This window comes from Chroicocephalus ridibundus, chromosome 12 (genome assembly GCF_963924245.1).
Source record: "Chroicocephalus ridibundus chromosome 12, bChrRid1.1, whole genome shotgun sequence".
Classification (NCBI taxonomy): Eukaryota; Metazoa; Chordata; class Aves; order Charadriiformes; family Laridae; genus Chroicocephalus; species Chroicocephalus ridibundus.
The window spans coordinates 3,611,348-3,636,103 of NC_086295.1; the positions used below are offsets into that span (position 1 = coordinate 3,611,348).

General features: G+C 38.7%; 1 protein-coding gene across 12 annotated transcripts; it reads left to right on the plus strand.

The window, feature by feature from the left end:
• On the plus strand, positions 1-24,756 carry ARFGAP1 (ADP ribosylation factor GTPase activating protein 1). Of its 12 annotated transcripts, none has more exons than XM_063349824.1 (15): positions 1-91; positions 320-449; positions 4,148-4,211; positions 5,150-5,185; positions 6,749-6,920; positions 7,887-7,987; positions 8,767-8,856; positions 9,517-9,613; positions 11,460-11,516; positions 12,511-12,543; positions 13,966-13,995; positions 15,876-15,932; positions 17,919-17,978; positions 19,182-19,258; positions 19,765-24,756. In XM_063349824.1, exons 3-15 carry the CDS (start codon positions 4,201-4,203, stop codon positions 20,117-20,119), a joined length of 1,176 nt encoding a protein of 391 aa, XP_063205894.1. In that variant the 5' UTR covers positions 1-91; positions 320-449; positions 4,148-4,200; the 3' UTR covers positions 20,120-24,756. The 12 variants fall into 12 exon arrangements, with proteins under 12 accessions (XP_063205894.1, XP_063205883.1, XP_063205884.1 ...); XM_063349813.1 differs by having other exon boundaries at positions 5,150-5,259; positions 19,765-24,755; XM_063349814.1 differs by having other exon boundaries at positions 5,150-5,259; positions 8,770-8,856; positions 19,765-24,755.

The following is a 24,756-nucleotide window of genomic DNA, read 5'->3' on the forward strand; positions in this document are numbered from 1 at the left end:
ACGGCCCTGCAACGTCGCCGGCCGCGGCGGTGGCAGCGACTGCGCCGTGAGGCGCCGGGCGGGACCGGCGCTGCCGCGTCAGGGACGGCCGGTGCGTTACCGGTTCCCTTCATCTTCCTCCCCCTTCTTGTCTCCCTTCTTTCGGGGCGGTTCGTCCCTTCCTTGTCAGACCCAGCCCCGGTTCTTCCCTCTTGGCCTGTCACACAGCACGGTTCCCTGAGGGAAGGTGCCCAGCTGGCGTGGCGGAGGCCTGAACTTCTCACCGTCGCCTGTCCCCCTCCTCCCATTTTATCTCTTTTTTATTTTTATTTTTTTCTAGAAAGGAGAGGCCGGTGCAGTGACCGGGAATCGGGCCATGTTCTGAGGGAGGCCTCCAGGACTCGGCTTGTGTCCGGACGCCGCAGGTGTGCCTGAAGAAATCGCCCTCCTCATCCCCTCTGGAGCTCAGGGTAAGGCGGCTGCGCCTCTGTGTACGCAAAACTGCACGGCTTTAAAAGTATGCAACAGTCTGTGATAGGTATTTGAAAGTGAACTTAGTCTGCTTCACGGAGACGGGATCACATTTGGTTCACAGTGTTTTTTTCAGCTGTCGAGGCCTCTGTGGCCTTTCTGCCCTGGGAAGACCCACAGGGAGCCTTCAGGACTATGATACCACACAGACCACGTCACCCGCTTCATCGTCATACACTGAATTGCACAGCTCCTCACAGGCTGGCTGTGTGAATTTGCTGCTACATCGGGGGAGCAAAGTCCTATTACAGCTCATTTCCACTTTCAAGTGCCTTGTGCCCCTTCTGCCTTTTTTGCTTGATTGTAGCAAGTTAAAAATTTCTAACATGGAAACTCCTATGGTGCATGTCTAGTTTTTGCTCTGGAAACAGATTAGGAAATAAGAGTGTGAGATTGGTCTCTGTGAAGCTGTCTGTTTCCACTTTGGAACCCTTAGTCCAAAGTATTTATATTGTTCAATGAAAACTTATTCCTAAACTAAACGTTTTCTTTACTGCTCATGTCCATCAGGTCAGAACAATGCATGTTTATTTAAGGTGTCTGCACAGTTGTTTTTCATTATTTACTTCTGAAACAGCACAGTGGCACAGCACTGTGTCCAGTCAGCTCAGCTTCTGCATGGTAAACAATGAAAATTTCATAGCTTACAACTTTCTGGGCAAATACAGTTGAAAATAGACTAGGCACCTCTAAAGACATTACCTATTAATAAGCTTAGAGTGTGACTCTTTTTCCTTGTCCCCTTTTCCTTTATTTCCAAGTGATTTGGTGAGGAAGAGAAAGGTGAGAAGCTGGTGGCCTGAGTTACCTCCTCCTTTTCTTAGATGAAACGGTGTGGATGAAGCTCTGCCTTCCCATCACACAGATGTGGTTTGGTCAGGGAAGTTGGTGCTTCTGGACTGGGCATGTGTTCAGATTGCTGTTGGCCAAAGTCTTTTCTTTTAAAAAGTTTTTATAAAAAAAATAAATCAGTTAATGGCAGACCCAAAGGGTATTGCTTCCTCTGTCAGCGTGGAGTTGGAGATCTGAAATTCGTATTGTATGTAAATGCTGACATGGTGTGGATATTGGCTGTCGTGGGACGGATGTCTCTTTCTGCTTTATAGAAAATTCCTGGCTCACCTGGAATTGGAATGAGAAAAAGCTTTCCTGTTCAGCTCCAGCAATGATTGTTTGCCACTGAGGCTGGAAGGCCTTTGCGTATAGTCTGCCTCTGTTTGTTATTCCGAATGAAAACCTGCTTTAACAGCTTGGGAAAAAGGAGGAAAAAATGGCAGAGGAAGGACAGCAGTAAGGGCAAGCCAAAGAGAGGGACCTTGGAACCTCTTGGTAATGTACAAGAAGTCGCTGGGGAAATACAGCCCCAAGGAAGGAGAGTTGGCATGCAAAGAGAATATAACAAAAACATCGAAAAGGAGGGCCTGAAGTATGCACAATTGTCTGTCTAGCTATTACTGCTAAGTTATTTACTTAATTTCTGTACTGCAGAAGGAGAATTTTTCCTTATCTTGCAAGTGACAAATAGTGGAATTGAAGATGTGGACTTCGATTTGTGTAAATGTGTTTATGGTGTCTGTCTAGGATATGAGCAAACATGTTTTATGTGTAGTGCTATCTCTGTCCTCACATGTGCATGAGTAAGTTATATAAAATTAAATCATAGAACCATAGGGTTGGAAGGGACCTCTGGAGATCATCTAGTCCAACCGGCCTGCCAGAGCAGGGTCACCTTAGAGCAGGTTGCACAGGAACACATCCAAAATGTTGTTACTGGAATGCTATTGGAGAAAGTGTTTCATTATACAAGGGGACCCTTGGCACACTTTTGTTTCCCTTTTCTGAAAGTTACACAATTTCCATTTGATTATTGATAAAAATAATTCTGTTTGGTTTTAATTTGATGCAGAATGGCTGGAAGGTTTTACTCACCAATAATTGCAGTAACCTTTTCAGTCTAAACCACTTTTTTTTCACAACTTATCTGTTTTTGACTAATACAAATTAATTAAGATTGAAAGGTAGCATATTCTAAATGTCAGTGAAGACACTGTCCCTTAAATTACACAGAATTAAGTGCTTGTCAACAGGATGTTTACCAAGGAATAAGTGCTTTAGATAAAAGACAGTGAGTTCTGCCACAAATCACTTCTGCTTTTAACAGTGATAATACGTAGGTGCAATATTGAGGTTATTTCTTTCTGAATCATGTTGTCTTAGTTAGTGGTGCGTATAAGTGTATTTATTGTACTGCTGTGGTTGCGGTTCACAGGAAGGCTGTTCGGCTTTAGAGATGCCTAAGAAATTGACGTCACATTCATACAAATTTAATCTTTTCTTACCTGTAGCATTTTTCTTTTTAAAATAGCCTTCCTTTTCTAATTTAAGATATGTTCTCTCTCCATCCCCTACTGGGTTGCGGCAATTGTATGTAACACTTAATCATTTGCCTTCTAAAATTATTGCAAGATTGTTAATTCTATTGACACTTGTTCACTGTGCTATTTGACTAAACAGTCGTAAGTCTTTAAACTATCAAAGACTTGCATAAAGGCATTTCTGCCTCTCAGACCAGTATTTGATGAAGACATCAACCTGCTATTTTTTTGCTTTGTATCTTGACTGACCAGTAAACTTGACATTTAGTAGTTGGTGCGGTTTCTGGTCAGCCTGGTGACTTTTGTGTCTTAGAAGCTGGTTTTCTGGAGTAGAAATGAAAGGATGGACTGCAAGTAGAAAGGAAGAAGAGATGTTATTTGTTTAAATTTAATTTAAATATTGTACTACTAAAGTAGTTGGACACGTGAATTCATTTTTCTACCTAAATTGCAGTCTTCTGCTGCACTCTGCACTGTATTTCTTTTAATCATGAGTGTCTTGTGTACTTTCAGTTTTTCCAGGCTGTGTACTGTGTGTGAGTCACATTTTTTCTTCCTTAATGTGAATTTTATCTGTAGCTTGACACTGCTCCCTGCTGCTGCATTTCGTAGTTTGTAAAAATTAGAGTAAGATGATGTGGTTTGCCAGTGAGACATGACTGCTGGAATTAGAATTCTATTTTGTGTAAAAGGTCCCAATAATTGCCTTATTTTCTTAGAATTCAATTGTTGAGCAAGCTCAATACTTCTGAAAAATCACGATTTTTTTGTATCTTCTAGTGAAGTGCTCTTTTAGCAATGTGTTTGACACTCTCTATCTAGTGTAAGAGCTTCTGCTATTTTTTGCTTGGGACTGTTTAGTCCTATGCATGTGATCCCGTGTAATCATACATGATTATAAAGCGCTTTCAGAAGGGTCACGGGTGGGTCTGGGAGCAGCATCAATAGGAGTCTGTTTTGATAAAACATGCCATAGAAGAGTTTCCATGTTTATGACTCCCCACCCCCTTTTCAGCTATGGTTGAATTACACCTTTCCAATGAATGAATTAAGATGACTAAATCCCCCAAAATGTACAAAGTAAATGGAAGAGTAAGGTTGAGGGTTTTATGGTGTTTTGTTTTCCCCCTGCAATTGATTGTGATTCAGTGATTTAGACTGCAAGCTCTTTTTCATAGAGGTGTGTTTGTAAGGTACTGAACAGCTTACCAATACGAAATCCTTGAATATGACTTAGGTTTTTTGTTTTTCTCCCTTTATAGAATCATGGCAAGTCCAAGAACAAGGAAAGTTCTCAAGGAAGTCCGAGCACAAGATGAGAACAATGTGAGAAAATTATAATCTTCTTTAGATTAATTTTGTAGAATTTAATTTTGTTTTTACCTACTCCAGATGTATATTGCAGTCTACTACAGCTATTGTCTTTATAGCACTAGTATGGCTAGCTAATGGTAACATATAAATTTAGATATCTTACTTATGTTCGTTCCAGTAACTATTATTCATATATGTATTATAATACCTTGCTGCATATTTGGCACAAGTCTTTCAGAAGTTCTCATGATGATAATGCTGTAACCCCTGGAGTCTGTTGAACGAGTGATATCTTGGGCACAGCTTAATTAAAATGGTCTATTTGAAGTAGCTTGATTATATGCTACCCGAAATGTGATAGCCCATGGACATGTTCATTTTTATTTATATCAATGCATTAAACCTTGAATAGTGATTCCAGTCATAAAAACATAAGTTGTTGCACTGTATCACACAGTGCAATAAACCTATTTTTAAGAAAAACTTCTGTTTAGATCTGCTATCATTTACTGCCAAACTATAGTATGACTGAATAAATGTTCCAAACTTAAAATGTTGCATCTTTATTTTGCCAAGGAAACCTCAAGAATTCAGTGTGGTTATTTTCTTCTCCTTCAAGGTAATATGGAAATGAAATCAAGTTGAATTCTTTGCACATTAGTTCAGTTTGCTCATCCGTATTTCCTCACTGGTTTTTGGTGCTCGGTACAGTAATTTTTATAATCCAAGTCAGGCAAGTTAATGAGTATTTCTTTCCATGCAGCATAAATAAATATTTGAAGGAAGCTTACGCTGTCAGGGAAGGTGTTTCCAAACACTAAAAACTCTCCCTTCTGAAATTATTTTCTGCATGTAACGTTTTCATGATTAGACTTTTTAAGCTGTACTGTGAAAACTTCACACAGACAAGTGATGGCTGAGTGTTAGAGATAATTGTTTTTCTCTCGCAGGTCTGTTTTGAATGTGGTGCGTTTAACCCCCAGTGGGTGAGTGTGACCTATGGAATTTGGATCTGTCTTGAGTGCTCAGGAAAACACCGAGGCTTGGGAGTTCACCTCAGGTCAGCCTTTCAAGCAGACAATGTACTGAGTTGGTTACCTCAGGTTGCATTATGGCTGTGAACAGAATGTATTGTTTTGGAAGGGTATAGAATGTCTCAATTCCAACGTTTCACTGGTAGTTTTGCTTCTTGCTCCCCTCCAAAGTGAGCTTTACTCTCTGTGTCTTGTCTGTAATTCGTTGGGGCGTGTGCTGCACCAGTGCAGCTGTTATGCCCAGTTCTAGAAAGCAGTGTCTCTAGCTACATCTTGAGGTTGTGTGGTGGTGTTTGGTAGTACTGCACTACTCTATTCTTTTAATCTTGTATAATCTTTATTGATTAAAATTAAGTAGTGCTAGAGCAGCTTGAGAGTTGAGCAAAAAAAGTCACAGTATGCTTACAGAATGTTTCTGTAGTGTATGCAAGTGTATAAAACAGTTTTATTCTGTTCAGGAGATATTTTTTTTTGTAATATAAATTATAGTTTTTGTTTTTTCCAAGAAACATGCTCAACTGAGATGGGAATCCATGGAATACTAACTGTTACGTGTTCTGGAGACTCACAGTGTGTGTATATATAATAGAGGCAGAGCATGGGATAGTTATTAAATGAGAAAGGGAGAGAAAGTCCAGGAGGAAAATCACCAGAGCAAGGAGGCCGTTCAAAAGTATGTGCTTTGCTTTTCAATGGGTGATTTGAAGCTCATTAGTGAGTAGAAATTGCATAGGAAATGAGCGTTTGGAACTATTCCATATGTTACATGAAACTAAAAATGAAATTACTGAGATGAGGATATGGTGAAGGGTATTTCTTTAGGGACAAGAAGGAAGAAATCGGTCGAGATACAAGTTTTAAAAAGTTTCCTTGAGGATGATGTCTCACTTTTTTTGCCCCAGTGACCTTGTATTTAACAATAGGGCACTGCTTGGGTTGTTTGTTTGTTTTTAATATAGTTTAATGAGCAGTATCAAGAATTTATGGCTCAAAGCAGAGTTGAGATGCTAACTGCAGTCGTTAATGCCATGGGATGAGGTCAAGGAGTAGGCTATTTTAAACAGTTGAGCTGTCAGTACCTGGTGGTCATTATGAGCAGATGCATGGAGTGGGACAGGAGGTGTCCTTGCAGGTCATTTAAGTGTAACTGTGAAAATAGACAGGGAAAGAAAATTGCAGTGTAAAGAAGTATGGGAAAAGTGTCTTTTATATTGTGGGTTAGGTTAATTTCTGGACTTGAAGAAAGCAGCTTTTTCCATCACTTGCATTCTATTAACTGCCTCCTTTAAGTGTCAATAAGTGGCATGATTTTAGCTTACTTCAATGAGGATTTGACCCCCTTCTTATGATGATCCATCTTTCTATACTTGGAGAGTCTTCTCTAACATGTTTATACTCCCAACCTTCGAGATAGGTTGCAATAAGCTTCTTTTTTTGTGTGTGCGTCCCTGCTGATATAGCAGGAAATCATAACAAGCTGTGATTTTAATTTTTTTTTTTAAAACTGCTTTTCAGTTTTGTGCGTTCTGTAACTATGGACAAATGGAAGGATATTGAGCTGGAGAAAATGAAGGCTGGAGGTAATAGCAAATTTCGAGAGTTCTTGGAATCTCAAGATGACTACGATCCCTGCTGGTCAATGCAAGAGAAGTACAACAGCAAAGCTGCAGCTCTTTTTAGAGATCAGGTAAGTTCAGTTGTGTCTGTCTTCTCATCCCCTGCTATCTGAAAATATCAAAGTACTTTGTAAGCACTTGTTTTTGAAGTAGGGGGAGGGAAGGTAGCAAGCCTTTGAACCTCTGCAGTGGTTCTTGAAAGGTGTAAGTGCTTCTTCCCAGCTCTTCTAAGAGTTTTCTTTAGAAACTTTCTTTTCTGCATTTAGCTGAGGCGGCTCAGATTTTCATTGCTGCAATTTGTTGCAACCAGTGACTCAGTGGAGCTGTCCCAGTCCACAGTAGACAGTTTATTACTTCAGCAATACTGTTTTATCCAAAGTGATTGTCGGTAAATCTTTTGTGTAGGTAGTAATAAAATGGCAAATTAATTTGCCAAATACTGGCAGGCCTATAAACAAATAAATTAGTAATTGTAATGGCATTATCATTTCCTGGAGGTTTGGAATTTCCAAAAATGAAATGACAAACAACTTGAACTCGTGAACTTAGAGATTTGAAAGGGTACTGTATTTTTATGCTGACCGTGCCATGGAGGTGGTAAGAAGGTACGTTCTGCGCTCACTGGGATATCCCTGCAGCTTTGAAGTTTTTTGTGTGTGGTTTTCTGTGGCAAGGCCTTCAGAAATTTTATATTAACTTGCTGAAGTTGTGACTTGGATTGGAGGAGCGGTATGGGGTGAAGAGTTGAAGTTCAGGTCCTTTGTTCGAAGGAGGCAGAGAGAAGACTTAAATTCTGTGTATATGTTTCATCCACACTATGCTAGAGTATAAATCCACCTCTTTCTGTTCCTCCGTTATTCTGTGTTTAGTGCTTACATCTCTTTAATTTAGTTTTTCTTCTTCAAACTAAATTTGCCTGTTTGAAGAAGTTGCCTAAAATCAGTTGCCTGAAACAAAGCCAGCATTCAACAGGACCAGCGTATGACTTGTATGAAAACTTTGACCTAGCATTCTGGTTATTCTCCTACCACTCCTAGGTAGCTACAGTAGCTGAAGGCAAGGAGTGGTCCATTGAAACTTCTCCTGCCAGGAACTGGACCCCACCTCAGCCTAAAACATCTCTCTCTTCCACTCATCGGTATGTAGTCTTGTTACCCAATGGGATGTTCATGTTGATGTAGCAGCAGCAGGATCAAAACCCAATGTATAAATGTCTGCTGGTTTTATACTGTTTATGGCGTTGTCTGAGCAAGCATTTCTTTTGCTGAAGTTAAGGAATGTGAGGTAGCAGGGCTTTAATTTCTGTAATAATTCCCACCTCCTCCACCTGAATCTTAAACCATGGCAGAGACAAGTAAGCAAGAGCAGAGGATGAGCCACGCTGTTTTTATCTTGACTTGTAATGCACCTGAGACTAGTCATTGTGTCAGTCACACAGCGTGTGTCACAGCCTTGCCTTAACTGCAGTGCTCTTCCAGTTCGTGACTGAATGCACAAGAAGAAGAAACAGACTTTTTCCTTATGGGGCTAATTACTAATGGGAGCATCAAAGCTGGACCGCAGCAGTTTTGTTTTTCTGCTTTGGCATGCAGTGTTTGTTATTCTTTGCATTAAAGAATCAAGTTAACTGAAAAAGCAATTGTAAATCAAGCGAACAAGCGCTTCATGCTTGGCCATCATCCAGCAAGTTCAGGGGCTAGCTGGAGTCTGAGTAGCACTGTCTGTGTGTGTGTCTCTACTGTTGCTTTATTCATTAAATACTCCAGTGGCTTTTAGTGGTTGCATTAGAGTTCCCTACTTGACAGACAAAAGAAATAATCAATTTTGCACCTGAACTATGATGATATATGTCAAGCTACGCTGCTGAGCTAGTGGTTTTTGCTTTACGGAGTTTGATTCTTAAATCTTTCATTTCAGTAGTTCTGCTGGACAATCTCAGGCTGCAACTGCCTCTTCTGACAAGGCTTTTGAAGACTGGTTAAATGATGATGTCAACTCCTACCAAGGGTAATGCAATATTTATTAACTCTTTGAGTGCCTGACCCTCTAGCATAACAAAGACCAGGCTGTTTTACTACAGCTACACAACTGTGATCCTGATTTACTAGTTAACAGTGACATCTTGTTTGCTATTAAAGATATTTTGATAACATATGATAAAGGGTAAGATGAAGGAAAGCGCCTCTTAATGCAATTACGTAACAAAAATGTTTGTAACTCAAAATGTTAGTGTGGTGGGCTACAGATAGGGATTTTTTAGTGTATATAGTATCTTAAAGTGATTTTAGTTAAACTGTGGTACTTATAAAGATAACATTGTTTTCTTTTTTCTTTCCTTTTCTCATTTCCATGTATCGCTTTATTAGGATTTTACTTAGACTTCTGATATCAGTGATCTGTTAAACCCAGAGGGTCATTAAGACCACATTAGCTTGCGTAGGGGACACTTTAATTTGCAAGGATTCACCAATGTATCCTTTTTGGTGTTATGTCTTTATGAAGTAAGTGGCTTTGTATTTTGGGTGCTAGGTGCTTTAGGACTTTTTTCCAGGTGTATTTTAAAGTCTGTTAAATGATTGTCATTCTTGCAGGCTTTTCAGTTTTTGTTCTACGGTTTTAACGAATGCATGCTAATACAGTTACTGTTTATTAATTTTCTTATGGTAGTGGCCAAGAGAATCGCTATGTGGGGTTTGGAAACACAGTAAACCCTCCGAAAAAAGAGGATGACTTCCTGAATAATGCTATGTCTTCATTGTACTCGGTAAGGAAATGCTTGAAGCTTGCTGTGACCTGAATTACTATTTTCCTCTATTTTTTCCCCTGTTATGGGAATATAAACAGAGAAGAGAAACTATAGACTGCAATTAGATACAGGAAGATGTAGAGTAATGTTTTTATTCTCAAAAAGGGAAGAAAATACCAGTGGACTTGAAAAGGCAAGACGAAAGGAGAAGCTTTGGCAAAACTTAGGAATTATGTCTGGTATCAGTTCATAGAAATAAGGAAATGAGGATATAGCAGTGGATTAAGAACTAATACTCAACAAGGTTTGGAAGGTAAAAAAAAGTTATTACCTGTTGGGAATAGCAGTTAGGCTGGTGATGCTCTAAACAGATTAACCATATTGGGTATGTTCAGTGGAAAGCAACTGAAATGTGTGTGTTCATGGGTGCCAGAAGCCCTGAGCAGTGATGGAAACATTTGAAATATTTGTGGCAGGGTGTGAAGAGATAACAGCATATGGTCGAACAGTTGTCACGATTAAAGTAGAGATAGTGAAAGATGCATTGTTGAAGGAAAATGGGAATAAAGTCGGAGCCAGTCAGGGACATATTGGTGCTTTGATAGGCTGCAAAGTAAAAGTGTTGAACAATATTTGGGATTTGGAGACACTTTGAAATACAGTAAGGTTTTCTTCCAGGATGAGTGGCCAGTAGTCTTCTGTAGAGCCCCGTCAGTCTAAATATCTACACCAGGTTCCATTGTTTATTTGGTTTAAAAAATATATAATAATTTCGCTAGAACATAATAGAAAAAAGCAATGCCTGAGCCTTTGAACTGTATTCTAGGTGGTTCCACAAGGTGCTTAATGTAGGTCTGCTGAATATTTTCTAGGTGTGTCATAGATTATAGGCCAGAGAGTTCAGATTAGAAACCACATCTCTAATGTACTGCAGATGTGTTAAGACAACACAGGAGAGATGACACCGTGTTGTCAAAGTTACTGTCAATCATTATTTGAATACATGATCTCATTGAAACTTATGATTAAAATGCCCTCTTGTGACCACAGATACATACTACAATTTTGAGTCATTTATTACAGTGAGACCGAATATTTGCGTGCATAGTCATCCTAGTGAGGAAACCAATTTTTCTTCCAGTGCGTATGATTGGTTTTCCCCACCCATACTACATTTATGTATAGACATTATTTTCTGCTGTTATATATCAGGAATGTTTTCTGTAGAATTCACACCGACTACACTATCCAACTCATTCTGTAAAGAACAGATGTAATTGCAGTTTAGGTTTGTCTTGAGGCCCTTGAGGCTCTGCTTAGCATAAAAACTATGAGACACATCACTTTGCCTTTCCTGCTAATGGTGACATAATTATCTTTCAATGTGTCAGCACAGAACAAGAAGGACACTAATGAAGAGACTTCAAAAGTATAGGCAAAAATATTTTTTGCTGCTTTTTTTTAAAAAATGTCCCCTCAACCTAAATATGTGGTGGTTTATTTGTTTTGCTTTTAAAGATAAATTTTTTTATCTTTAAGGTTTTAGTGTCTTTTTTTGTTCTCTTACTTGCCTTGACTGGGGGAGGGATTTCTTTTTTTTCATGTAGCCATTTTTAGTAGAATAACACCTGAAGCACTTGGGTTTGTTCATATTGCAGCCATTTTGATACAAATAGTGGAAGTTCATTGCTATGTTACAGTTAAGTGGGAGACTATAATTTTTGCTCTTACTAGCAAGTAATTCTTATGCCTACAGGACAAGCTGTACTGGAGGACATTTTGACTTAATTTGACATGTAATAGTGAGCACTTGGTTATTCACTCTTATTCACACATAGCTTACGACATTCTGCTTTCTTTAAAGGGATGGAGCAGTTTTACAACTGGAGCAAGCAAGATTGCCTCGGCTGCTAAAGAGGGTGTAAGTAAACAAAATATATTTCAGTGTAATTCTTGTAAACTCAGAGATTCTGTTAGTGTTCTAATAGAGATGTACCTTTAAAAGTATTACCAAGACAAACTAAACTGTGCTCTTTGTGTATCTTTGCCTATAGCATATGAAATAGATGCACAGTGAATGCAGATCTCTGCCTTAACTATTTTTCATGTTTCTGGATGGACATTTTTGTAAATTTATCCACTGAATGTAAACATTAAGAAAGAAATAAACTGCCATTTTTATACTCCCTTGAGAAACAAAAAAAATTCTTTCTAAAGCAGAAATTTCAGTCTACGCCAAATAAGGCCGAATTTCATTCTTCAACGGGAATATAATACCAAGTTACAAATTGCTGATGGTTTTATATTTTTTCTGTCATTTGACTTCTCTGTAACTACAGCATTTTTCTGTAAGTTTAAATAGAAATCTCGTTGGGCAGAAATTGTGCCCGGAGGGGACGCTTTGGGAAAAACTGAGGCATGGTCTTCACGCTTTGCGTGTTCTTCAAGTTTGCACACTTAGGTGACAGTGATTTGACTAACTGTAGACTAAAACCAGAGGAAATAAAAATGTATTATATTTTACATAGATGATGATGGAAAGAGATTAAATATTTTAGTGAAAATAATGCATTACAACTTTTTTCAGTTTTGCTTAGTTTCATGAACGTAGCAGTTACCTTTTACTTTGTGTGACATCATGAGGCAAAAATATTGCTACTCATCTGCATTGGCTCACTAAGGTCTACTCTATATTGAAGACCCTTTCTTACCCTTGTTGTAAGTTGAGAAAGACCAATGCTTCTGCAGAGTGATCTGGAACGGCAGAGGTGGTGATATGGGAATTCATTGTTGCACTGAAATTCTGTCAGAGATCCATTCATCTTTGAGAGGATCATGCATCATTTCTAATATGTGTATTTAAAAATCAAAGGTTTTATTCCTAGTAAACTTGGATGTATTTGCTTCTTTCACAGGCTACCAGATTTGGATCTCAAGCAAGTCAAAAGGTGATTATAGATTTAGCTCTGTCTTATTGACTGTAATTGGCTTTAAATGTCATGTATTTGCCTGCATCGATTGATTTAGACTTAGAATCATAGATTGTCTCAAGTTGGAAGGGACCCATAAGGATCATCATGTCTTCAACTCCCTGCTTCTCGCAGGACTTGATCATCAACAGACCAGTATGTTTTTCCTTCGTGGTGAACAGTAATTTTTAGGTTCTAGCTTTTATTTCCATGGGAATTGCAATCAACTGCAGGGATCAAATTAAGCAAGACGTAAACAGTGATACTCTGCTCTGTATAACTGTTGCACGTATTGGAGAGGCAGTACAATGAAATGCTTTAATTCATGCTTGCAAACTTAAAATACTCTTATTTTTGTGAACCTTAAACGTGGTTTACCTTGAAGTAGTTTTCTTGGTGATATAATATAATGCAAGCCATCTTTTCATTGCGAAAGCCTAATAAGATATTACAAATGTGAACTGGTTAATATTGTTATTAAATTGATTTGCTTTTTTATTTAAAAAGTAGCAATTACAAAAGCATTTTCTCTTTCAAGCTGGGGTTAAAATAGAGACAGTCAGACCTGAGTTACGGAGAGCTCTGACATACGCAAGATCTGTTTGCATGGAAAAGTTTAAAATTCGGATGTAAAAATGTGGTCTTTTAAAAAAAAAAAAAAAAGTATTCTTAATGTACCAAAGTTCTGAGTGAGAGAGGGCTTACATGTATTAACATATGATACAGAGAGTTTTACTTTGAACTATGTCTTGTATTAGCCTGGCATGCTTTCTTGTATGCGTAGGGTGCTATTGCTCAAAACAGATGTGGAACTGCAGGTGTTGGTGTTCAAACAGATGTATGCAGTAGGATGTTAATACTACAAATAGCCAACCTTGCGCATGTTTTGCAACAGAAATGTCTTGTTAAAGCACCTGAACCTGATACTTGGAAGCTTTAAAGTATTTGCTGCTTGGCTTATGTAAGAAAAACTAAGTGTTCTACAACTCTTGCTCTTTCACTCCTTCCAGCAGTTTCCCTTTTAGAAAACTGTTCTTCCTTTACTATTATTAGCAAATGTAAATATAATATTAAGTGTAAAAGCTCATCATACCTACTGACAAGAACCATAGCAACATGGTGCTCCAGAGTCTAAGCTGTGTTACTGAAGCTTAAATTTTGTTCCTGAAACATCTGATCTTTTGCTCTGTAGAACAGATTTAGCATCTTTTTGATGTAATATATTGGTTAAAAGTACATTTGCTCTCCAGTGACCAAACGTATTCACTGTTTGTCTTGTCAGTAGATGTTAAAATTGGTAAAGGTTCATGCTACTTAACTTGCTTGAAAAAATGCTGCCAATTTTTTGCTAAAAGCTGCTTCTACCTTCCTTGCTCTTTCTCTTTTGCTGTCTGGGTAAAGTTTTGGGGCTACAAGCAGCAGCCAGAGCCGGTAACGCCCTCCCGTATATTCTTGTGCATGGACTCCTTGTCACTGTTCGTGCTCAATATGTGCATTTGCTCTTGAGCTGTCTTTTCTTTTTTTTACCAAGTCAGACCTGTTTAGAGTGATGTTTTGTGTTTCATACAGTAATGTTTTTTCAAACCTATTTAAAATAGGTTAAATTGGATAGAGATATCCAAGGTCTGTACTCTCAGAAAACATACTGTACTCTTGTCCATGCTCTTCATAAACACAGATGACTTCAGGATTTCTGTTTGCATGTCTGATCCAGGGATGCAGTATACCAAGAACTACCCTGGCATGTTGTTTGGAGGCAGACTCTTTAATAATGCGCTGTTATCTAGTGTTTGTAATGGTGGTTAAGATGCTATCCTAAAGTCAACAGTAGTAAAGATGAGGAAGCGATTCAGATGGAAACACAATTGTATCCAAAATTATGTGGTTGAGTAAATGGGATAATATGAGAATTCTTCTGAATTCTAGCAAAGACTTCACTTAGCATACCTGAACTGTTAGTCTTACTGCATTACACTCTTTATGAACATAAACAGTCTGCCAGATTTAGTAGACTCTGAAGGATTTTTTTAAAGATGAAAAATCCCCTTTCTTGTTTTTTTTTAAGCACTTTGTAGCCTCACTTCCAATGGAAACAAGCCTCGTGATTTGCAGTTACGTTTCTTACTAGGTGCAAATGGGGTTACCTTTTGCCTTTGCCTTCTCAAATAACCTTTGAGCTGGTAAGGAGCAGAAGTATTGGAGATGCTGGTGGTTGGGTAGAGGGGAGATCCTAGTAGTGCTCTGGCGAAGGGAAAGGCCTTTTAGACACCTGGGAATCTGTGGAGGGAAGATGCTCCAGGTGCTCCATCCCCAGGAAGAACATGAATGAAGGCTCACACCCTAACCAATGTTAGCACTAAGATATAAACTCTTAGGAAATGAAACCTCATTAGTCTCTGCTAACGTTTAGGACTAATGTTTGTCTCGCAAGCACATTGGCCCTTTTGGATTAATTGGGCTAATTCAGAAGGTAATTGGTATAATACGGCAATTCTGAAGAAAAGTTTAAATCAATCAAAGCTTATAATGGAAGTAAGGAAAGGAATGATTTCACATGAAACATTTGCAAACCTTGCTGTCTGTGTCAATATCATCTTACAAAAGTAATTTTGTGACTTACGCTTTGGGCTTACATTTTTGTAAGATGCCTCTGAAGTGCAATATCCTTGTGCATCTTGTTCTGGATTGCAATAGATTTCTGAAGTTCGTTGTTTTCTCTCCCTGCAAACCTGGAGCTGTAAAAAAAGATTACAAAAATCTTCTGTCACAGCTAGGCCTCTTGTGTATTTCTTAGAAACAATTAGGCTGTTATTAATAGATGACAATAGCAGCACTACAAGACAGAAGAATTGGTGAAAAATTGGCCAGAAAGATCTAAATCTACAAGTAATTCCATTAGTAAGGAAAAATAAGAGTGGATGAGGTCAGTTCTTCCAAATACTCAGCTGCAGGCATTAGCAAGGTGCCTGTCTTCCAGGCTGTTGCTGGTTGAACCGTTGCTTCTGCTTCCAGTGCAAGGTCAGTCTTTGCTTGGGCTCTGGGCATCTCCAACAGCCTATTGCCATGTGCATCTGTTTTTAATTTATTTTCTTTTAATGTTTTCTGCAGCACTGTACTGTGTGTGCTTTTCAGCTCATCCTGCTTGTATGAATCAAAGCTTAAGGTTTCACGTGTTTTTGGAGATACTGCTGAAAAATTAGCCTGCAGAAGATGTTGGCTGTGTTTGGTTTTGTTTTCTTTCTTTTTTTTTTTTTAAAAAAAAAAAAAAAAGGAAAATATAACTGACTTTCTTTTGTTTTGCTTTTAAATAGGCATCAGAGTTAGGTCAGACATTAAATGAAAATGTTCTCAAACCTGCACAGGAAAAGGTAACTTGGAAACTAGTGAATTACTTGCAGAACGTGGTTACGCTGACTTAGGGAGTGCTTGTTTCCTCCTGCCACAACTACCCAGTTCGTTGGTGTGTCCTTCTGTTTTTTCATATTACTAACACAGTAGCAAATGGGAAACATCAAGTAACTCAAAGCTAGTATGCCACCAAAGAAAGCTTAATGAGGGTAATTTCCCTCCAGCAATCTTTCCCATGTCCACAAGAGTCTGTTACGTTCTTCCCCGTTAGATACTATTTTATAAATTTCATGCTTTCGATAATGGAAGATGAGACAAGATGAAAATGCACCATAAATTGATATAAAAATAAGTTCTCAAAAAAAAAACCCCTATTAGTAGTATCTTTGAGTGATAAGTTCATAGTGTTTTACCCATCTATTGGCCAGCATTGTTTTAGTTCAGCTTTGAGCCACTGTAGTTCATCTGCTGCCTCATCGGGGGCAATAGAATTTGGGGCAAAGTATATGTTTAAGATGAATGGAGCCAATTTATCAACAGAAGTAACATGTTCTTGCAACCTTTATTTTGTATTTGTTCAGAATATTCTGGTAGTCAGCTAAAAGCAAGTTTTGCATGCATTCATATGCAAAGCATGGTCTAAAGTAACATTTTGATTAGCTTTTCTAGTTACTGTGGTGTTTCTAGGAAACTAGTTTGAAGCAGGTTTTCATCTTCCCTTTACCATTGTTAGTGACCAAAACCATGAGGCTAATGGCACTTCCAACACCAGATGGAAGAAAGCACAAATGCCGACCTGAGTAAATACAGATACTCAACTAGTGGGCATAAAAAAAAAAAAAGCAAGGCAGTCCTCATAAGTGACTAGTGATCGCTGATACTACAAATGTTAGTCAGAGATTCTCCCTAGTGTCAAATGTTGCCTTCCTGTTTCATATGTTAAAAAAAAGTACACCTTTCCCATTTGGCATGCATTTCTTCTGTGCTTCTGGAATTTTGGATCAGCTCCAAAATTTTGATGAAGTCTTTTCTGAGAATGTGGTGCTCTACTTACCGATGTACCTTTTCCCAAAATACATTGGTTTTGATAAAGCAGACTAATTTTGCTCTCGTAAGAGAAGCAGTGCCACTACTTTGGGATATGGATTAATTTTCAGTTTGAAAAGGGTGGTTTAATCACATTACAAAATAATTTCTCTTGCATTACCTTTATTAATTCAACGTTCTTTACATAGCATTTCAAATCACAGGAGAAGACTCTAATTGATTTCCTATTCCCTAGAATTATTCACAACGTATTTCAGAGTGCTTAGATGCATTATTTTCAGGGTTATTTTTAGAGTGCATTTTCTTGAGCTGATTTTATTTTGTAGGACAATTTAATGAGGCAGGTTGCATTCTATTTAAAAAAAAAAAAAAAAAAAGAAAGAGAAAAGGTCTGTTTCCCTTAGCATGTTGTGCTGTTAGTTCTAAGTAAGTGTTACTTTCTGAAATAAGCATTTAGTGATGACTGCCTGGCACATACATGGTTACATAAAGTCATCTGCTTTGGAACAGCTGCCACTTATTAATTGGTGAAAGACAGCAATTTTATTGTGGTTGACCAAAGTTCAAAGCCCTTTTAATGTCTAAATAAGCATGTATAAAAGACAGAGAATAAAATGGATCCGATAGATTTTTAATCTTTCCAAACAAAATCTTTTTATATAGTAAAATATATTTATAAAATATCATGTTTGCACATTTTTTTTGTACTGGTGTTTTTATGCTCATTATTAGTGTAATGATACCTTCCTCAAACTTCAAAGGACTGAGGTTCACTCCATTAGACATCAATGGACTTTGTCATTTTCTTCACTTTAGTAGCTTTGACTTAAGTATATTTTGATTCACTTTGGGTCTTTTTTACACTTTTTGGTTTTAGCTGTTACACACAACTTAGCTTGTCTTAAGGTTTCAATAATGCTTAGTTTTATGACTAATTACCGATACTTTGATTCATGTAGGTGAAAGAGGGGAAAATATTTGAGGAGGTCACCATGGGGGTGTCACAGTGGGCCAGCAAGGTATGAAGTGGCCTGCCTGCCTTCCAGGAGGCCAAACAGTGAGCCAGTCTCCATATTCTTATGAAAAGCTTGTAGTGAAAATGAAACAAAAGCAAATGAAAATGAAACACAGCTTTAGTCTCTGCTTGTGTTGAATACAGAAATTTTGAGTGTAATTTTCAGTATGCAGTACTTCTTTTGGGGTGTTAAAAAGCAATACAGGCCTGATGTAACAGTTTTAATCAAGGGCATGGTGTAGAGTTATAAGACAGACGGCGTCCCAAATGCAAAAAGAAAATGTCAGCTGGAGAATATGGAGACAGCTTGCGTTATATTTGTACGGTTAAACTTACTAATGTCTTGTACCTTTTTTCTTTATCTTCTTTTGCTGTCATTGCTTGGTAATGTGGTAAGTGCTCTCTACAGCTGCTAAGTACAGAAGTGCTGCACAATCTAATACCTATTTTGATAACTTATACAGTGTTACCTCGGAGGGTCTGTCTTTCTAGCACTGTGAAGGTCAGCACTGCAAGCTCTATCATGTACCAGCTTAGTGCCTTAGATGTTGGGAATATTTGGATAAATTAAGTGATGTTACCTGTTCTGTTTAAGCCTAGCAACTTTGTCTGAATTGTGGGATTCATCCTCTGTATCTGTGACTTAGAATAGTGCTTCCATGGGTGTCACTTCAGAATTTGTGTTTCTATTACAATTCCAGTCCATTATAATAACCCCCGAGGGATTCTCCTAGCAGTCATGTTTCTTCTGGAACTCAGCTTTTGGCCTCTTTTTACATGGGCAGTGATGAAATGAGGGGGAAGGAGTTTTTTAGAACAGTAGAAATGTAAATACTAATTACATGAATTGTAACATCAAAACATCAGTTCTGTCATTAAGTTTAATTTTATATAAGGAGTAATTCCAGAATTTTTCTCAAGGAAGTCTAGGAGAAAATTCAAAAGCTATTATTGACGATGATCTGGGAAAAAGCTGAACTTGACGTACTTTTCACATCTTCCAGCAGCACGATGCTGTCAAATATATGTTCTTTACATCAACCACGTAACTTCCTACCAAAAATACTCATAGTTATGAGTGAGCTTTTCCGATGAAATGTTTTCTCTTTATCAGAACAATTGGAGGAATGTGTTGTGGCTTTTGCTGTTAGACTTGGAAGAGGTGTTGGTTCAGTCCAGATGAATGGAGTGTCTTTTTTTTCTCTAGGTTCAGGGAGTTGGAAGTAAGGGATGGCGAGACGTCACCACTTTTTTTTCTGGCAAACCAGATGATAATTCCGAAAGGTATTTTTTTTGTTATTATTTTCTGTGTCTCTTTAAACACATAATTTTATCTCCTGTATGTCCTCTGCAGTATAGTAGTGGCAGGTAATTTTTAAATATGAAGAAATTATTCTGTCCTTGCTAGTAGTCCCCCAAAAGGACTACTAGCAAAGACAGAATAATGATATTACATACAGGAGGAATTCAGTCTAACTGTTCATGACAGTTGTTAAAGCCAAGGTGTGGTGCACTATTTTGTTCTCTGTTTCATTTTTTTCCAAATGCATATCTGCCCTACCCCCAACCTTGGGCCTATTAGTGCTTAAGGCTGTTAACAAAAATCTGTGAATTAAAAGATAAGCATATGCAATTTGGAGAAATGCATTTAGTTCTTCTGCCTTTGTCCTCAGCTTTTGTTTAAGCAAAGGGCAGTAGCATTATCGATTTCTTTGTTCGTGGTCATTTAGTTTTATGTTTGTCATAACTAATTTATTTCTACCTTCCTTTTTCCACCCCCCCCATAAAAGACCAGCTGAGGGAGACAGCTACCAGAACAGTGGAGGGGAGGGCTACCAGAACAATGCTGTAGATCAAAGCTTCTGGGAGACCTTTGGCAACTCAGATCCACCAAAAGCTCAAAAATCTCCAAGCAGCGAGAGCTGGACCTATGTGGACAATTCCACAGAGAAGAAGAGCTCTGATAGCTGGGACGTGTGGGGCTCAGGAACAGTCTCCAACAACAAGAACAGTAACAGCGACAGTTGGGAAAATTGGGAGACCAACTGGGAAAACGCAGGAGGGGAGAGCAAGACCAAAAAACCTCCTAAGGCAACGAAAAAGGCGTCTTCAGCTGATGATGGGTGGGATAACCAGAACTGGTAGAACTCTGTTAACCCTGTTTTGTACAGCTAGGAAAGGGGGGGTATGCTGGCTGATTGAGGGGAGAAAGTTTTACACGCAACTGGAGTATCTTGGTTGACCTTACTGATCTGTTACTTTTGTGCTTCCCATTCATTCTTCTTTCTTCTATCCTGGTTTAGGGAAAAAAAAAGTAGCATTTGAATCTTTTATTACATAAAGGTGGTTCTCCCTTTTTTAAAGAATAGTGATAACTATGTTCTCCTTGCACTATTGAAGGACAGTGTACAGGGTACAGCGATTTTCTTAACATGAATATTCAAAGGAAAAAAAATTAGTGCAAGCACACTTTCATGGCACAACCTTGCATGTGTAGGTTAATAGGTATTCATCCAGTCCTCATGTAATTTGAGATGACCTGAGGTGTTTAATGCAAACAAAGGACAAGGTGTGTCTTGAAAAGATGGCCATTAAATAAGCAAACTGCAGTTGAATAGATCTAGTTCACATGCTTTATGGATTGCTCTGACCATATTAAGTCTGGCAATTCAGGATGGTCTTTAAGATACTTTTTATTGGAGCTTTTTTTTTTTTAAACTTCATGAGATTTTTTTTTTTTTTTTAGTCTTTTAAAACTTCTTTTCTCCCCTTAGAATTACTAAGGAATCTAGAGCTAGGTAATTATTTGTGTAAACTCATAGTTTTGACCCAAGCTATCAAGCGGCATCCAGAATGGCTCTTCTTGCCCTTCTTGCTCAGTGGGTGAAGAGTTTGCCCAGTGCAGCTCTCCCGCACAGGCGAAATGCAAAGCTGTGGTGTTCTTCCTTACCTACGCCCTTCCCCCAGTTTGAGTATTTTATATGGTCTGCTTTTTCTCTGTCTGGCTGCCTTCTACCCATCTACTTTATCTGTTCTGATAAAAATGAAATCTTTCTGCTGCTTATGGCCTTTTGGACAGCTGTTTGGCAACTTGGCAGTGAAACAAATTTATAAGAAAGATTCCAGTAAGAAAAAATGGGTGGAAAATATGAGAACATTGAGGAGAGAGGCTGGCAGCAAGCCCTTTTCAAGATGAGTAAATGTCTGGATTTAATAGTAAATTTAAATTAAGCAGATGTTTTCCAAATTAATCTTTAATATGGCCAACTGTATCTGTCATGTATTTCTCTACATTTTTTTCCTGGATCTTGTTAAAGAAACACTATTTTGGAAACTTTAGAAACTCCTTGTCAGCATTAAGGACTGGAATAGAAGATTCACTTATGTCTCAGTTTTGATCCAACAAATTACTTTGCATGACAGAAACCATAACTTCTCCAGAAGAATTGTGATTTTAATGACAAAGGTGTCCTACGTATCCTGTTTTATTTTTAGGGGTGGGTTGTAAATGTACACTCAGCCAGAAAACAATCAGCTCGCTTGAAAACTTCAAATCCTGATGTCATTGTGTAGTCTGCTTTACTACCAGCATGGAGTTCTTTACTGTGGACCCTGTAAATCTTAATACATACCTAAAAAGCCTTTTCTTTTTAAACATATTTGTTCAAGCAAACAACCAACCTAAGTTGTCAAAGTTACCTTAAGTAATGCTTCATTTCTTTTTCTCTTCACAGAGGTTTTTGAGCTTATAGTCATATCAAGAGGTCAACAAGGAAGGAAAATCATGAATTGCTTGAAAAGTAGCAGATTTTATAAAGGCTTAAGTCTAAGTAGAAGTAGCTCTATTTATAGCCTGATTCTGTATTTCTATTAGTAGGATCTTTCAGGTGGTGAGCAAAATATTTTTCTAGTCTTCTCTAGCCCTGTCCTATAGAGTCAGTATTTCTTTTTTTCCCCTCTTGCTTCTGCTGACAGCGTGGTCTCTGATCTCCTGCAGCAGGATGCGGTGCTGCTCACCACCCAAGCACTACTCCAAGCTGAGCCATGCGAGGCACCCAAGGTGTTGTTGCCGACGCTTTGGAAGTGCCGAAATCATGAGAGATCTTGGTTTACGATGCTGCTTTTGGTACAGTTGGCAGACGTTTACAGCCTGACTGTAAAACCAGGATTTTGTTCTGCATTTTCTCCAGTTCCAAATATACCTTTGTCATAGCTTAATTGCATGTCAAACGTAACTTTGTATTTTTATGCATACACCTCTGTTGCCTACCTGTCATTTGTCTGCTGCCCAGTACGGAACTGTAATGCATGTACTTTGGTGGCGGTGCTGTGTGGTGTCTGTGCGGTGGCACTGCCCAGTCCTCGACTATCGGTTAGTCTTCGTGAAGTGTTGCAGTCGCGGTGACAGCAAAACGCATCCCATGGGTTGCGCGTTCTGACTGCAGGTGTCTGTCTGGAGTGACGTGAAGCTGATTCAGCTTCCTGTGTACAAATTTATTACAGTTTTTCTTTCATAAACCTCCTGAAATAACTCGTAGCAGGATAAGCTTTATTTCAATCCATTCAATCAAGTGTATTGTGACGTGTACGTTCTCCTCAGCTGTATGGCTTGCCTGGGAGAAAACTGGTTTATTTGTATGTCACTTGAAGCTACAATTGGCACGAGCCATTTGTTTGCTCTTCTGGTTTTATTTTTGTATCTCTTGAGACTTTATGTTCTAAATTAAACTAAATAGCCAGGGCCCTACTCAGGCAGAAGCTTTGGGTTAACGATTTTTCTTCCAGTTGAGGAGGCAGTGATAGAACAGTTGCCATCTCTCCTTTTGCAGTTCTGTAGAGAGGCAGCAAAACGCTACAACTCCCAGAAAGGTGTTAACAGAAGGTACTAAAAACCAATATGATGGCAGAAAGTGTAACTGCAGCCACAAAACCTAGTATACCAGCTGGTCTCAGTTTGACAGGAAAATCAGTATTTTTTTATGATTTGTCTGAATCTGAACGTTTTACCGTGTCTTCCAGGGGAGAGGATGAAATGAGGGCATTTTCTTTTGCAAAGCCTCTGATGTATTGGATTTTAGGATTTTTTTTCAGAGTAGATGACTGGGAAGTTTCTGCAGTTTGGTGGAACGCATGCAATCAAGGTGCATGCGTGGAGCGAGTGTTTATGAATTTGACCTTTTTGTTTTCCCCCCTCCTTTCCCTGATTCCTCTTTTTTTGGCCTGATGGCAAGCTCTGTATTCAGGGGCATCGAGTGCAGCCTGCTGGAGCTGAGGCCGCCTGTCGAAGTGAAGATACGGCCGTTGAATCTGCGTGAGCGTGTGGATTGGCAAGGCTCTAGTGACAGTGTGCTTCACCTGTTCGGTGGGTGAACAGGGCTCCGCTTTCCTTTCAGTCCCACACCAGGTATTAACAATTTTAAGTCGCACAAGTAAATTGCCAGGAGAAAGCGCTGAAGGTGAAATGACGACTGCAACAATTGGACATTGCAGTGTTTGGTTTAAATTCCCTAGTGTTTCAAACTGGTTTATTTCTTCATATGGCTTCAACTTTGGAAAATACGGAGCAGCTGGATTCCTACAGGTAGTCTGAAATAAGAAAAACTTCAAGAAACTCAAACTAAGTGCCACTCGCAAAAGAGGGAAAGACTTAGAGAGTGTTCCTGAACCAGGAACCTAATCCTAGGAATTAGGGGTTATTTTAAAATGTTTCATTTGTGTCTTGAAACCTGTTAATAATTATAGCATTTCAAGAAGTGCTTGGGCAGCTCTCCCTCATGGTTGAGACCTCAAGGATAATGCTGCTGCCTTTATTTTCCAGGCCGGACTGTGTAACATTCCATGGGTTCATAATGTATTTATCAGTGTAATGATCTGTGCAATAATTTAACAAGTGTAGGTAAAACCTTTGTTGTTTAATCCAGGATACATTTAAAGATACAGTGGTCCTCTTGGAGAATAGCAGCCTACCAAGGTAATTCAGTTCTCACCTTACTTTGGCAATATTAAATTTCAGTAGCCCTGTTAGGAAAGACTTATCATCAAGCGCTGATTTAAACAGAAATCAAGAAACATTTTGGTGTCCATTATATTAGAGTTTGATTGTAATGGCTTGGTGACCTCTAGTTGTAGAGCCCTCTCTCATGTTTCATGCCAGCAGAATCTTGGTCAGTATGGAGTACTGTATCTTTAAGTTTCCTGATGTGTGTTTTGTGAACTTCACAGGAATGGCAATTTCGGTGAACACTATTCATTGTTCTGTAGAGTGGTACCCGACTTGAACTGCAGTGTCATCTTTTAAAGAGCATTATAATAAAGCAAAGAGATATGGAGCAGAATGGTGTTCAGCCCTTTTTCAGGAGACTTCAGTAAATTTTAAGCCCGTGCGCATTGGTATAGCCTATGTGGCCTTTTGAATGGAGTGAGTTAGTTCTTAGTGTGGTTGGCACCACAGAGTAAATGCAAAATGGGTTGCTTTGTGATTAATAAAGTGGGAAAGTAGTATATGAGTATGAAATTGTCTTGTTGGAGGGGAGTAACTGACATTAACAGCGTGACTATGTCCTGATGTGCTGGTGCCATGCATGTTCTTCGCTGCCCGTAACGAGGGAGGAAGGAAGCTGCCAGCGTTGATGCCAGAGCCAGACCCAGCTGTTTCATCTTCTTATTTCATTGGTGTTTCCTAGTCTAAATGCTGATTTAAAATTTATTTGAATTAGGAACAGTTTTAAGACAACATTGGTTGCCTCCTTTATTTAAAGAGCACTATAACACAGAAATTAAAG